General features: G+C 39.4%; 1 protein-coding gene across 4 annotated transcripts in view; it reads left to right on the plus strand.

The window, feature by feature from the left end:
• LOC125457994 (cytoplasmic protein NCK1-like) overlaps positions 1–14,513 on the plus strand; it is a 176,817-nt gene that overhangs the window by 132,207 nt on the left and 30,097 nt on the right. The window contains exon 1 of one of the 4 annotated variants that reach the window (XM_048542833.2): positions 3,897–4,001. The exons of the other annotated variants lie outside the window; for them this stretch is intronic. Within the exon in view, the coding sequence (XP_048398790.1) occupies positions 3,968–4,001 (34 nt within the window). The 5' untranslated portion in view covers positions 3,897–3,967. Of the gene's footprint in view, positions 1–3,896; positions 4,002–14,513 lie in introns of those variants that run through there. 4 annotated transcript variants of the gene reach the window in all.

The following is a 14,513-nucleotide window of genomic DNA, read 5'->3' on the forward strand; positions in this document are numbered from 1 at the left end:
CTTTAATTTAATCTGTCTGTCTCATCCAGAAAAGAGCAGATTTTCTTCATCTTGTTTAAAATTTGCTCTATTTAAGACATAGCATTTTTGTTAGAAAGCTAAATTAAAAGTTCATATATAGAACATCACAAGCACTGTGGATTTTTATTAACAACTAATTACTACCTTGAAGACCAGCAACCGGAATTTCCAATTTTGAAACTATCATTGGCATGATGTCTGTGGAATAATCTCTCCTATCAGCCATCTATTCATCTCCAATATTTCCAACATCCACCACTCATTCATGCCCTCGCACCCTCAGCACGACCTCCATTCGAGCATATTATCCTCCAGCATGTCTGCTTGATTTTAAATCCATATTGTCCAAGTGTCTTTCTTCCACAGCCACATGACATTGCATGTTAGCTATATTCTCAAACTCTCCTCACTCTCGCTTCTCTCCACCACCAAACAGTGGTTTTAACGCTCACATCAACTTCTGTTCTAATTAATTTTTCCATATTCAATTAACAACATAACACAACTAACTTATATGCTGAAATGATTTAAGTGGAAACTGGCCGATTTATGAAGAAATGAGTCTTGAATATTAATTAGTGGAAAGGAAGGAAAAGGAACATTGTACTTTTATATAATTACAAGTTGGTATGGGATTCAACTTGCTTACTAGATTTAGATATATCAACATAATTGCAAAATGGCTTGACCCTAATGTATTATATTGGGTTTGCATCAGTAAATGGTTTACAGTTATAATTGTTTCGGCTTGGGCTTGAAAGAGGAGGTTGTGTAAATAGTGTTGTTCCACAGCAGTGCAAGGCCATTAGCTGCATTAAAATTTGTCACTTTTTTTCAAAATGTCAAGAGCAGTCTTCGGTAGACACAATGATACTATAAGCAAATGCATCCATTTATCTTATTGCTGCTACTCAATCCTTTTTCCTTCATCCTCGACTTTTGTGTGGTTTTCTTGCATTGATGAAAAATTGTGCTATGTAACCAACCACATTGAAAGGTCCCAAGATTTCCAAGCTATTTGTATACAGAGAGTAAGGAGGAAGTATTCTGCTGTATTTCCTTATTTTTCTACCTCAAACTAAGAAGAACGTAATGTTGAACATTTAAGTTATTTCTTTATTTTTCTGTTTTGTACCTAAGATTTTGTACCTAGGTACCTTTGTTCCAAAGATGACATCAGGAGTGATGACTTTGTATACTTTTCACTGTTCTCCTGCACGTCTGTACTTGAATAATCAGCCTAATTCAAATTCTAATTCCATTGAAGCTTGTCTCATGCAGTGTTTGTGTGATTGTAGTCTATTTTGAAAGAAATGGGGATAAAAAAATGTAATCAATGTCATGGTATTGGTATATCTAATCACATCCATGAGAAGTTGCTTCATCTACATCTAACGGCTTAGATTTATATTTGGGATTTTGGAATTGGCTAGTTCTGATATTTGAATTTTTTGAGCTTGAATGGAAATATCTGATATGAGTTCTAATTCCTCATATTTATTGCAGTGTTCCAATATGCTGTTGACCAGCCATTTGCCTTCCACCCTCTAAACTTTGGGCAAACCAAAGGTTTGCCGCTCACATGCTAATCCATACAAATTTCCACTGATGTACATTGGCTGGAAAGAGATACGCTGAGATACTTTGTGTTGCCATGGTAAATTGAGGTAGATGAGGTATCTGAAAATGGCAGTCTTTGGGCCATTTGTGAGTTTTGTGCACTGCACAGCAAACAATGTGATCATGGGAGCCAATATTCTTCAGGATAGCATTGATAGGCTCCATTTCTTTAGCAAGATAGCAAGATGAGCAAATGGTTAGGTTCAACTTATGAGTTTGCTGATCAGATCTCATCCCATGGTGCATGGAACTACACAGACCCCAATGTTTGTTTAATCAGTGAAGGTAACATTTGAGAAACACATTAAGCAAATTGTTTTATGCAGGAATTATGAAGTGGCCACCCAACTGGTATTTTCCAGTCACAGAATACTGTAGGCAGTACAAAAAGACATTCAGCCTGCCACACAACTAAGTAATGAATTTCAGTGTTGGGACAACGCCAGGTACATAGGCCACGTGAAACAGCAATTGGTTGACTGAATTATACAGCATGTTCCTTCACTTCTTCATAATAAGCAAAGTTATCACTCTTATTTACCAGTCTGCACTTGCAGAACCAGAAACAAAATGTCTGTGTTAATATGTGATTGGGTTGCATGATCCTGATTGCACCAATAGCTGCACTAAGAATCAGTAAAGGCAAGATAATAATGCGGCTTAATTTGTGCTAGCAAGAAGGGCTGTGCATTCAAAGACAGATTGGATGTATTCAAGCCTGATGAATTGTTCTGGAGCTTGTGGTACCTTTAACTAGCTGTTGCTTTCTCTGAGTAGCTTGGCCAATCCCTGCCAACTTGCCGCCAGTTTACATTATAGTATAAATTATTGAGAATGTTTCAAATATGACGTTCTTGTGCTTGTGCTTGTCATTATCAGGGGTATCACATTTTAGTGGAGAGACTCCACTGGGGTCCTCCCTACCTGTTAGTAAATTGTTGAAAAAAATAAATTTGTCTATTCAAAGAAGAATAGTTAACTACTTTGGTGTCCTAACTAAAAACGTTTCCCAAACGATTTTGTTTTCAGACTTTGCTATGCATAAATTGGGTGCTATTTTTGATTCAAAGCATGCCTTGACTTCAGAAGTAATTCATTCGTTGTGTAGCACTAACCCAAAGAATCGATAAGTTGCCGTTAAAATACAGATCCTTTTAATAATACTCTTGTGCTGACAGGGCTGTCAACACCACAGGAATATTTAAGTTTTGAAGCTGATGAGGCAGATTCCAAATCCTTGTACAGATTAAGAGCTATGCTTATCCTGTTAAGAATGATATGAGGCAACACAAGAGATAGATTTTAGCATGTTAAATTATTGCAGTATTTACCACAGTAATATTCTGTAGCAGTAAAACATTGTAAGGCTTTTTTCTTTCTGAAGAGAGCTATAAATGAAGATGTTGTAAAAAGATTTTAATACCTAAATATTCCCCTCACTAATGTTTTTAAGTGTTGACTAGTTGATGGAATGTGATTTTGTGACTGCTACATGAGTTCTTGCCAATATGTGTCTGAACTCTTTTACCTCAATATTGACCTCTGTATGGTTCAACTGTTCACAGGTGAACTTGTCAATGCTTGTGTCTCAGTTTAGTCAGTTATGCATGGAAGTTGATGTATGCTACAGAAATGCTGATAATTCAAGTACAATGGCATATTAATTGTGTGAAAAAGTGCAGTAATTTTGGTCTAATATGCAAATACTTCTGAAACGTTGGTGCTGTTGTAATTTTGACACTTGACAGTTGGTTTGTTTAAGCTGAACAAGAGCAGATATTTCATGCAATTCAGCAAAGTAGATCTGTTAATATATCAATCCGGTGAAACTGAACCAGGGTTGAACAATTGAACTGCTTGGCCATACACAAAAAGAAGCAAAGATGAACTGATTTGATGGGAAACTGTTACTGAGTTTGAAATAAAAATCACCACTGAATCAAGTACTGGAGCCATTTGTATCTGAGGGTGAGGCACTGGACGATAAAGGGGAGGGGAAAGTAAAGAATGGGGCTTGAAATGTAAGTGCACTGTTTAGCTTAGTCACTGATTCTGATTGATATCCACTCTTGTAATTTGTAAAGTAATCTGAAGTCATGTAACCATTGTTACCGTGACAACACGATTCTCTCGTCAGACTGGTTTTATAAGCAATTCCAGTGATTGGTTGGAGGTAACTGGAATCTGTTGCTTTGATATGCTGTCAAGTCACATGCTTCTTGGGGTGGGGAGTTTTTAGGTTGATAATTACTGCATGACGACTCAAGATTTCTGTCAGACTTGCATATCTGAGCTGAACACGGAGAGGTAAAGGAAAGCAAACAAAATGGAATCAGTTAATATTATCAAGCAGTTCTTTGGTAAGTTACAAGTTTCCAATCAATTGGTAATCCATGGTCCAGTCAGTTTCATACTTGCATTTTGCTGAGTCAATTTAGGCACACATACTTGATTTAATTTTAGGTTTAGTTTTTAAATGTCGAAAGTGTTTTATTTAATCTATTTTGTATGTACCAAGTTGTTAGAGTTGAAATAGTTAGCGTCCTTTTGGTAGGAAATGAATGTGTGTTAATTGTTTTGAGCTTATTTTACCACTCGCAAGTATTGTAGTAAGCTACAATAACATACCATCATTCCAGTGCTCAAATTTTTGGTACAATTTCCAGTTTCAGACCTGATTGGCTCCAACAACTTGTTAAATCTTGACTTCAAGTGAAACCTTTTTCTTCCCCATTTCAAGCCATACGCTGGCGTTTGGGTTGTTTTTGTAAGCAGGGAGAGTTTTGACTACTGGTAATGATAATGTCATCTGCTGAACACAAGAATCTTCCAATTATGTGTATGCTTTCTTGCATTTTACACTGCAAGACGAGGCAAATAAAGTAGGAGAACTGTATTATTTAAGTTTAGGAATAAGTTGGGGAGGAGGTGGTGTAGTGCCAGTTATATTGGGCTCAAATTCCACCATGGCAACTGGAATGTACATTAAATTAATAAACTGGAATTAAAACAGGAAACTATTGTCGACTGTCAGGAAAAGCCTATCTAGGCCTCATCCTTCCTTTGGGGAAGGAAGCTTGCCTTTCTTACCTGATCTGATTCCAGTACCACACCATGGTTAACTCTTAATTGGCCAGCAAGCTGCTCAGTTATATCAAATTACTAAAAAGTCTACAGAAAGGAATTAAACTAAACAGACTACCCAGCACAGACATAGGTGTTGAAAGCAAAAATGACAAGTCCAACCCAGTGAACCCTGCAAAGTGCAACATCTGGAAGTAGCCCCAAAATTTGGGAGTGCTATCCCACAGATTAGTTGACCAATAGCCTGACATAGTCACGCACAAATTCATACATGACAGCCAAGGCCCCAGAAACCAGCAATGTTCTGTCTTGTCAGCAGAATGACCACATCTAAGGTAGCAACACAATGGTGTATGGTCATGAAGGAGTTGTCCTGAGAGTATCTGCCTCTGAACCAGACGAAATGTCATGGTGTTTAAGTCCAAAATGGGTAAGGAAATCTGCTGCTGATTACCACCTACGACTTCTCCTTGACTGGTGAATCTGTGGCCCTCCTTGCTGAACATCAATTGGAATAGGCCCTGAAGGTGGTAGAGGCACAGAATGTATTCTGGGTGGAGACTTCAATGCCCATCACTCACAGTAGCTCACTAAAACCACCACTACTGACCAAATTTTAAAGGACATTCCTTCTTGACTGGTCTGCAGTAGGTGCTGCTGGACATACCTACTTGACCTCATCCTCAGCAGACTACCTGCCACAGATGCACCTTTCCATGACAATGATGATAGGAGTTACTACCACACAATCCTCCTGGAGACTGAGTTGTTTGGCACTGTCAATGTGCTGAATGCGATAGACGTCAAACAGATTAAGCATGTCAAGACTGGGCACCCATGAGGCATTGAGGGCCTGGTCACTCCATGACTGCCATCAAGTGGAAGGACTAGCCCTCATACAATGAAGAGTGTAGGAGAGCATGCTTGGTGTAGCACCAGCCATTCATAAAAATTATATACTTGCCTAAAGTTGCAGCACAGGCCTCTGTTGCATGCCAGATAGCAGAAGCCGCATGCAACACATGGGGCTAAGCAATCCCAAAACCAACAGATCTAAGCTCTGCAGTCCTGTCACATCCGTTTGTGAATGGTCATGGACAGTTAAACAACTAGTGAGAGGTGGCTTCACAAATGTCCCATCCTCATGGATGGGAGAGCCCAGCACATCAGAGCAAAAGGTAAGGCAGAAGCATTTGCATCCATCTTCAGCCAGAAATGCTCAGTTAATATCCATTTTGACCTCCTCCTGAGGTCTCCAGTGTCACAAGATGTCAGTAATCAATCAATTTCAGTTACTCCACATGATATTGAGAACATACTGAAGGCACTACAAAGACTGTGGGCTCTGACCTTCTGCAATGTCCTGAAGACTTATCCTCTCGAAGTAGTCAGGCTCCTAGCCAAGATTGTTTCAGAATAGCTCCATCATTGCCAACTACCCAACAATGTGTAAAATAACCAAAGCTATGTCCTGCCCCCTAAAAGTAGAACAAATAATTGGGCCAATTACCAACCTGTGTACTTGTGATCAACAGCTAATTAACTGACGTGTTTTTTGACAGTGCTATTAAGCAACATTTGCTGGAAATGCAGAACATTGTTTTGTTTAGCATGACAGAAATTGGCATCTTTCTTGCAGATATTTGTATGTGAGTGGACTTTGCTGCCATATCCTCAATGTTGAATGCCTTGATTGTATTTCCTATGAAGTCACACATGGATAATATTGGTAATGTACCAAGGAGAGGAGCAGGTTCAAAGGTGTGTTTCTTGGCCACAGATAGCCAGAATGGAATTCTGATTGCTGAATGAAGCAAACTATTGGCAGCAGATTGTAATTAAGGAGCAGTGAGGGGAAATGTGGATGAGGCGGCAATCCTAAAAGTGGTTGAGGGGGTGCAGTGGAATGGAGCCTGATCTATTAGGGGCAGGGAAAACTTTAAAATGGGTAGGGTCAGAGTGGGCTTGCTTTGAGTTAGAGATAATTAGCACTTTGATATTCCATACAACTGAAACTTATCTTTTTGGAGGGTGGGGTTGGAAGAATGAGAACTTAACATTCTCCCTGTTATTTCAATGAACATTTTTGACTTCAGGAGAGATAAAAGCTTTGGTGAGTGCGTCAGAGACCTGAACAAAAAAAGAAAACTTGAACTGCATTGAAATCACAAAGATACTGGAGGGCCGCCTTCTAATAATAAATGGGGAAGTAAACTGTTGGAATCAGAAAAGCATGGAGTTTAGTCCACAGTCAATGTTGATTTTCTACGCTTATCCAGACTACCATGCATCAGGACTAATTTAAAAAATTATAACCTCAATCTTTATTCCTGAAAATTGTGCATTATTCATGTTAGTTCAGCACAGGAGTAGTTGCAGCTGTGATGCCCTATAATTCATAAGTATAGGGACAGAGTATTGAAAAGAACACGTTGTACATAAATCTGAAAGGTCTAAAAGGGCTAATACTTGATTAAAACTCAATGAATATCATCCACTGTGGTGAAGGCATAAAGACCTGGGGAGAGAGGACATGAGGGTGGCGTTCTTAATAAGCTAGGGATTGGTGGGAGAATGAAGACTCGGCGATTTTATGGGAAGCAAACCAAAGGCTGGGTTCTCTCAACAGTATTTGCATTTGTATACTATAATGCAAAGCCAGTTTATAACCTGTAGACAGTTGCTGAGAAGCAATAAACTACATCTTGTACACTCTACAACATTTGAATTGTTGGAACAGCAGATAGCTACCCCCTCACACATTGAACCATGTAAACTGCCAAACAAATCCCACATGTTTATTTTCTTATTCATCTGTGGGATATAAATGGTGTTGGCTGGACCAGCATTTATGTTCATCCCTAGTTGTCCTTGAGAAGATGATGGTGAGCTGCCGCCTTGAAACACTGTAGTCCGTTTAGTATAGGTAGACCCACTGTGCTGTCAGGAGTGAAGGACATTCAGAAGATATGGATGGTCGTGCATGCAACAGGAGAAAAGTGTTTATAAACTCTTTGTTAGAAATCTAAAGATAAAGTCAAATTCCTAATTACATAGCATTTGAAGTTTTACAGAACAATGTGGGTATTTCTCATTTCAATAATTTTACTGTAGGGCTCCTTCTTGATTCTGGTGAAAACACATTAAAAATTAAATGAATACTGCATGATATTCCAGAGTTATATTGCTGAGAATAAATTCTGAATGAAGAAATGAAATTCATTTTAAGATGCTTTATAAATGTATTTGGTTAATGTATACCCAATTCATGAATCATTCAAAAACTCATTTCCCATTCATTATTCTGATGCACTGTATAAAGAATGATGTTAAGTAAGCCCATCCTGTCCTGACTTGCTCTATATGACAGGCCTAGTTGTTTCAGAATGTAGAACTGCACAATTTTTGTACAGCTTAAAATGAAGATGTAGACAATGAAGAGAGATGAATATTTGCTAAAATCAAAAGGAAAAGGACTCATTTGGTGAAAGAGAAACTTCTTTACAATCAACTGAAATGAACGCAGGATACACCTATTTTAGATTAAAATGGCACCAATGACCAGATATAATGAGTGTGTAAAGAATCTCAAAATGTAATCAGAGATAATGGGAACTGCAGATGCTGGAGATTCCAAGATAATAAAATGTGAGGCTGGATGAACACAGCAGGCCAAGCAGCATCTCAGGAGATGCTGCTTGGCCTGCTGTGTTCATCCAGCCTCACATCAAAATGTAATCAGTTTGAATGTGAAAATACTGCCCAAGGCACCACCTGTCACTGGCAACAAAATTAATGTGATGGAATGGCTGAAATGTTTACAATTGTGATCATGTTGTCATCCAGTTACTTCTTTAGTTTATAGATCTGGATTCCACCAATGCTTCCTCTCAGTTGCCTTATCACACTGCAGAGCAGTTTTCAGTTTTATTCTTCTTAGCCACTGTGATCTTTGACTGTGGGCAACTTATCTTGCTTCCCAGTTCGATGGAGAGTAGCATTTTGTTCTTTATAGGTAACTGCAAAATTTAAGATTGATGCATAGTGTCCCAACACATTATCGATGATAATGATGAGCATCTCGCCAAGATCTTCCCCACGCCTCCACTTCTTGCCTTCAACAACTGCCAAATCTTAAACAGACCATTGTTTGCAGCAAACTACCCAGCCTTCAAGACAACATCAACCACAACACTATCAGCCCTGTCATGGTAACCTCTGCAAGACATGCATTTTCAACATGGACATTACCATCATACATGGGAACAGCACCCACTCATCTGCATGGCAGATACTCATGTGACTCGGCCAATGTTGCCTATCTCTAACGCTACAGGCAAAGATGCCCTGATGGATGGTATATTGGTGAAACCATGCAGGTGCTATGACAGTGGATGAATGGATACGGCACAAAAATTGCCAGACAAGGATGTTCCCATCAAGTGGGGGAACACTTCAGCGGGACAAGTGCATTTGGCCTCGGATTTTCGGGTACACATACTCCAAAGTGGACTTTGGGAGATACAACAATGCGGAATTGCTGAGCAATGGCTGATAGCCAAGTTCGGTACACATGAGGACAGCCTCAATTGGGATCTTGGGTTCATGTCACGCTATAGGTGACCCCACCACACTATACACACACTCTCAGATTCTCGTGCACTCTCTCTGGCCTGGATGCATGCACACGCTCTGAATCTGTCGGGTGAAGTTGTATTTCCAGATACATTCAATTTTGTTCAAAAAGCTCACAATTTATAGACAGTCAGTCACGTCGGAGGAGCGGGAGGGCTGACGTTTCTGGCCTGGACCTTCTTCGGAGGTGGGGGAGGGGAAGGAGGTTCTCAAAAATAGATAGGGAGAAAGGGGGAGTTTCAGGGCTTCCTTCCCCTCCCCCATTTCTGGAGAAGGGTCTGGGCCCGGGCTGTCGGCTTTCCTGCTCCTGGGATGCTGCTTGGCCTGCTGTGTTCATCCAGCTTCACACCTTGTTATCTTGGATGCATTTTCATGTTGGTGATGGTTTTTAATGTGTCGACATTAAATTTCTTTCTGAACTTCAAATAAATGTACTGATACTGAGAACTGGGCTGAGAAATGGCAGATGGAGTTCAACCTGGATAAATGCAAAGTGATGCATTTTGGAAGGTCGAACTTAAATGCTGAATATAGGATTAAAGGCAGGGTTCTCGGCAGTGTGGAGGAACAGTGAGATCTTGGTGTTCAAGTGCATAGCTCCCTCAAAGTTGCCACCCAAGTGGATAAGGTTATTAAGAAAGCATATGGTGTTTTGGCTTTCATTAACAGGGGGATCGAGTTTAAAAGCTGCGAGGTTATGCTGCAGCTCTACAAAACCCTGGTGAGACCACACTTGAAATATTGTGTCCAGTTCTGGTCGCCCTATTATAGGAAAGATTTTGGAGGCTTTGGAGAGGGTGCAAAGGAGGTTTACCAGGATGCTGCCTGGACTGGAGGGCTTGTCTTTTGAGAAGAGGTTGACTGAGCTCGGACTTTTCTCACTGGAGAGAAGGAGGAGGAGAGGTGATTGAGGTCTACAAGGTAATGAGAGGCATGGATAGAGTCAATAGCCAAAGATTTTTCCCCAGGGCAGGATTGACTGCCACGAGGGGTCATAGTTTTAAGGTGTTAGGAGGAAAGTATAGAGGAGATGTCAGAGGGAGGTTCTTCACTCAGAGAGTTGTGAGCGCATGGAATACTTTGCCAGTGGAAGTTGTGGAAACAAAGTCATTAGTGACATTTAAGCGACTGCTGGACATGCACATGGACAGCAGTGAATTGAGAGGAATATAGGTTAGGTTATTTTATGTTTGGATTAGGAATATTCCACGGCACAACATCGTGGGCCGAAGGGCCTGTACTGTGCTGTACTTTTCTATGTTCTATGTTCTAATGTGGCATTTTTTAAATTCCTACTTTAGAAATAAAACCAGTCTGACTCCAAACCAAAACACCAATAGATTGTAAACAAGGCCTAAGATCTAAAATGCATTGTCTGGCCTAAAATGTCACCTCTTTCTTTACACTGATAAAATCTTTTTGTTCTCTCAAGACAGAAAGTGAGGATTTACATGTACATATTAATCAATTAAAACTTTTTTTCAACTGATAACAGCATCTTAGGTTTGTTTGTTCATCCTCATCAGTGGTGTGATCCTTTGATTTATCTTTTTACTTATAAATTCTGTGTCTGATACCACCTCTCCCATTAAGACCTGAAGAAGGAGTAAGACTCTGAAAGCTTTGTTTTCAAATAAACCTGTTGGACTATAAACAGGTATCGTGTAACTTCTGACCTTGTCCGCCCTCGTCCAACACCAGCACCTCCACGTCATGGCTACCAAATGTAGTTCATGTTGGAAAAAAAATAACATGGTAAAGTGCTGTAACTTGCTTGCCAGTACTGAGTTTTGGTGCTTTTTTAAACTTTAATCACCCGATCTTATTTTTAATGTTAGTGATCGGAGCCAACAATATTTGGTTCTAAGCTCCATTTAAGTCTATTCTATAATTTTCACATTCATATAAAATCATATTTGTTGCTGATCATCACTGCATTGTTTGCTGATGGATTACAGGTATATAAACTGGTGGAATGATTCAAAATCTGTTTTAGGACTAAAGTAGCACAGTGCTAAGAAAATAATTTAATCATTGGGTTTAAGATAATAGTACTTAAAAGAAATGATGATATTATTAGTATGTGAAACCCGTGTACCCAATGAGCTAGTTCTAGACTGCAAGTGAACCAACGTTCATAATGGTGAATTAAAATACAATAGCTATATATCAGCATAAATATAGCCAATCAACTTCAGCAGGCAGGAAACTATGAATACTAAATAGATTCCAGATGTGGAGAAAGGAAACCCCTTCATGAATTGAAGGGGTTCTTATGAAGAGAGATAGGAAAGGCTGGATCCCTATCCATTTGTGTTTAGAAGAATGAAAGCTTGTCTTATTGAGACATATAAGACCCTAAGGGGAATAAATAGAATGGATGCTGAAGGAAAGTTTACCACGAGAGAGACTAGAACTCAGAATCTTTTTTTTAAATGAAGTGTCTCCTGTTTGAGAGGATTTATTTTCTGAGGGAAGTTGGTCTGTGGAATTCACTTGTGTGTGCTGTCATGTGTATTTTCTAAGCGGGTGTGTTCTATAAAGGGCTTACATGGTCTAGTGTGTGTAATGCTGGCCACCTCCTAGTCTAATAAAAAGAGTCTTGAAACATAAATATGAAATAACTCCACAAAGGTATCCTGTCACCTCTTACTTACACAAGGAAGGTCCTTGACATTGATTCAGCTCCCTCAGCACCAGCTATCTGAGTGAGCAGAACCTCAGACACACCTGTTTACATCTGTCAGCCAGGACTCCAGTTTAACAGCCCCAATCAGGGAACTCATTCTGTGAGGTCCACCTGGCTTGACCTTGTTACAAGAATAAAGTGTAGTTTATTGCAAATCTGCTACTGGTCACCACTTACAAGAATAGGCTGTGTATTAGCATAGTGCAGACCTAGCCTCGCGTCTGTCTTCCATGAAATCCTACTTCATTCTCCCACAAACTACTTAGGAAAGTATCAAAGTGGATGGTGCTAATTGCACTCAACCAATCATTAATTCTTTTGGACCCATATTTAACAGTTGTAATCAGTTACTTAGAAAGTTACGATGTAACCAGGCAGAACTGACATAGCTTCCGCAGAAAGCTCATGGACATTCACCTGTCTTTCACAAAGCCATGTTCATGTAGCTGGAAAGGGACTGGTTAGTGATATACAGATTTCTAAAAGGCATTTTATGAGGTGCCATATCAAAGTTTGCTGCTCAAGATAAGAACACACAGTCTAGAGGTAACATATCAGCCCGGTTACAGAATTAATTAACTAACTGAAAGCAGACAGTAGGAATCAATTGGTCATTTTTGTAATAGTACAACAGGAATCTGTTCTGAGTCCTCAACAGGTTACAATCTATAACAATGACACTAAATGTATGATAGCACAAATTGTTGAAGGCACCAAGATAGATCGGTAAGTAATTTTTGTCAAGAGGAGATTTAGAGGGGTGGACAAGCAAACCGGAAAGTGGAGGTGACACTACAACCAAAACAGCCATGATATTGTGGTGGAACAAGTTCAGGGCCAAATGGCCTATTCCTGGGATTTTTTCAGTCCGCATTGATATGTCCAGATGTGCAGTACCACTCAGCCCAAGATCAAGCCTCATGCTCTGTCTCTATCCGTCGTCATTCCAAAAATATGGAGAGTGGCGTGATTATGTCTTTACTGAGGCAGCTGAACTATTGATTATGTAACGCAACAAGAACTAACTTTGTAGGGCCTGAAATTATGCCTGCAGGACTTATAGTTTGGTGGTTGAGTCATTTGGATTTTTTTTTGCTTTTCCTCGACCCATCAATCATTTGAACAAAAATGTAAATGCTTGGACATTTGCAAAGTTTGTAGTGAATCAGTCGATCAGAATGTTGGTATGCTCACATACTGTACCTCTGTCGAAGAACACTGGTTCACGACCATTGGTTACACAATGGTGTGTCATAATCATAGCCCAGTTATTACACACTTGGATGGAGAGAAAATCCAAGGTGGACTCTTATCTGTTTTAGTAACAAAAATCATTCTGATCTAAGTTGGCTAAATATTTGCTTGGAATTGATGTAAATTTTCTGGAACATGATTTGTAAATTTATCCCAAACTCGTGTCTGCTGAAGCACTTAATGCAACATATATAATAGAACTAAGACCTCAGTTGGTATTTTGATCGTCTGGTATGGTACATTTCAGAAGTTAATATATTGTTAAAGTGATAGCTACTACATCTGTTTAGCTAATCAGGTATGCATGCAAATTTCTCATGCATGATATGTCAGAGTTGAAGCTCTCAGTCAGTTATGTACTTCATGATTAAGTTCTGCATTCGTGTGCCAACAAGCAAGACTGTGATGCTCTTGTGAGAAATTGGAAATATGGTGCAGGCTTTGAATCACCCAGTTCTACTTTGGACATGAGAAGACAGAGTGCCTTGAGATAGACCGTGCAATTTTTTATTATGTAAAGACTCCTGTGTTTTTTTTTGACCATGCGTTTCTTTCATCCTGCTAATTGAAAAGGCTAAGGGAAAGGGTCAAAGCAGCATAGATTGTTTTCATTTGTGTTGCTAAGAAAACCTGGAGTGGCAGATCAGCCAAAGTGCTCTGCAAGCATCATGCACCGTCAAATTGCAAAGCAAGTCCTTTGCCTGCTTGTAGTAACCAAGTAGTATTACAGCCACTGGTATCTCAGTTTATTTTAGCCGACTTAAATGTTACATGTTAACTCTGGAAACCGGAAGGTAGCGATTATTGCCTGAGTAACTTTTATTAAATGAGTCCACTGTGGATTTCTGCCTGAAGTGTGCTGTACTTTTACCATTTGGTTATGGAAGGAAGCGTGTGACTGTGTAATTTTAATGTCAAAAGACTTTTGCGAATGAATGCATGGCTGATTTCAGTGAAAATGGCTGGTTAGAAAGGCACAACTTCAATGTGATTCTTTTTTTAAAATATATTTTTCTGATCTAGTTGTGTTGACATGCCTCCTGTTACACTGCTTTAGGTCATATTGCTGTCATTGGTTATTCATAAAACCCATTAAGTATCTTGAACAGGTCAGTTCACTAGTACATTTCTGCTGTATTTCTAAGACTTTCCTGTGGATGTATTATATATCTGTTTCATAGCTGGGATGTGGATTGTATCTGCTGCTACA

Source organism: Stegostoma tigrinum, chromosome 14, assembly GCF_030684315.1.
Source record: "Stegostoma tigrinum isolate sSteTig4 chromosome 14, sSteTig4.hap1, whole genome shotgun sequence".
In the NCBI taxonomy this organism is placed as follows: domain Eukaryota; kingdom Metazoa; phylum Chordata; class Chondrichthyes; order Orectolobiformes; family Stegostomatidae; genus Stegostoma; species Stegostoma tigrinum.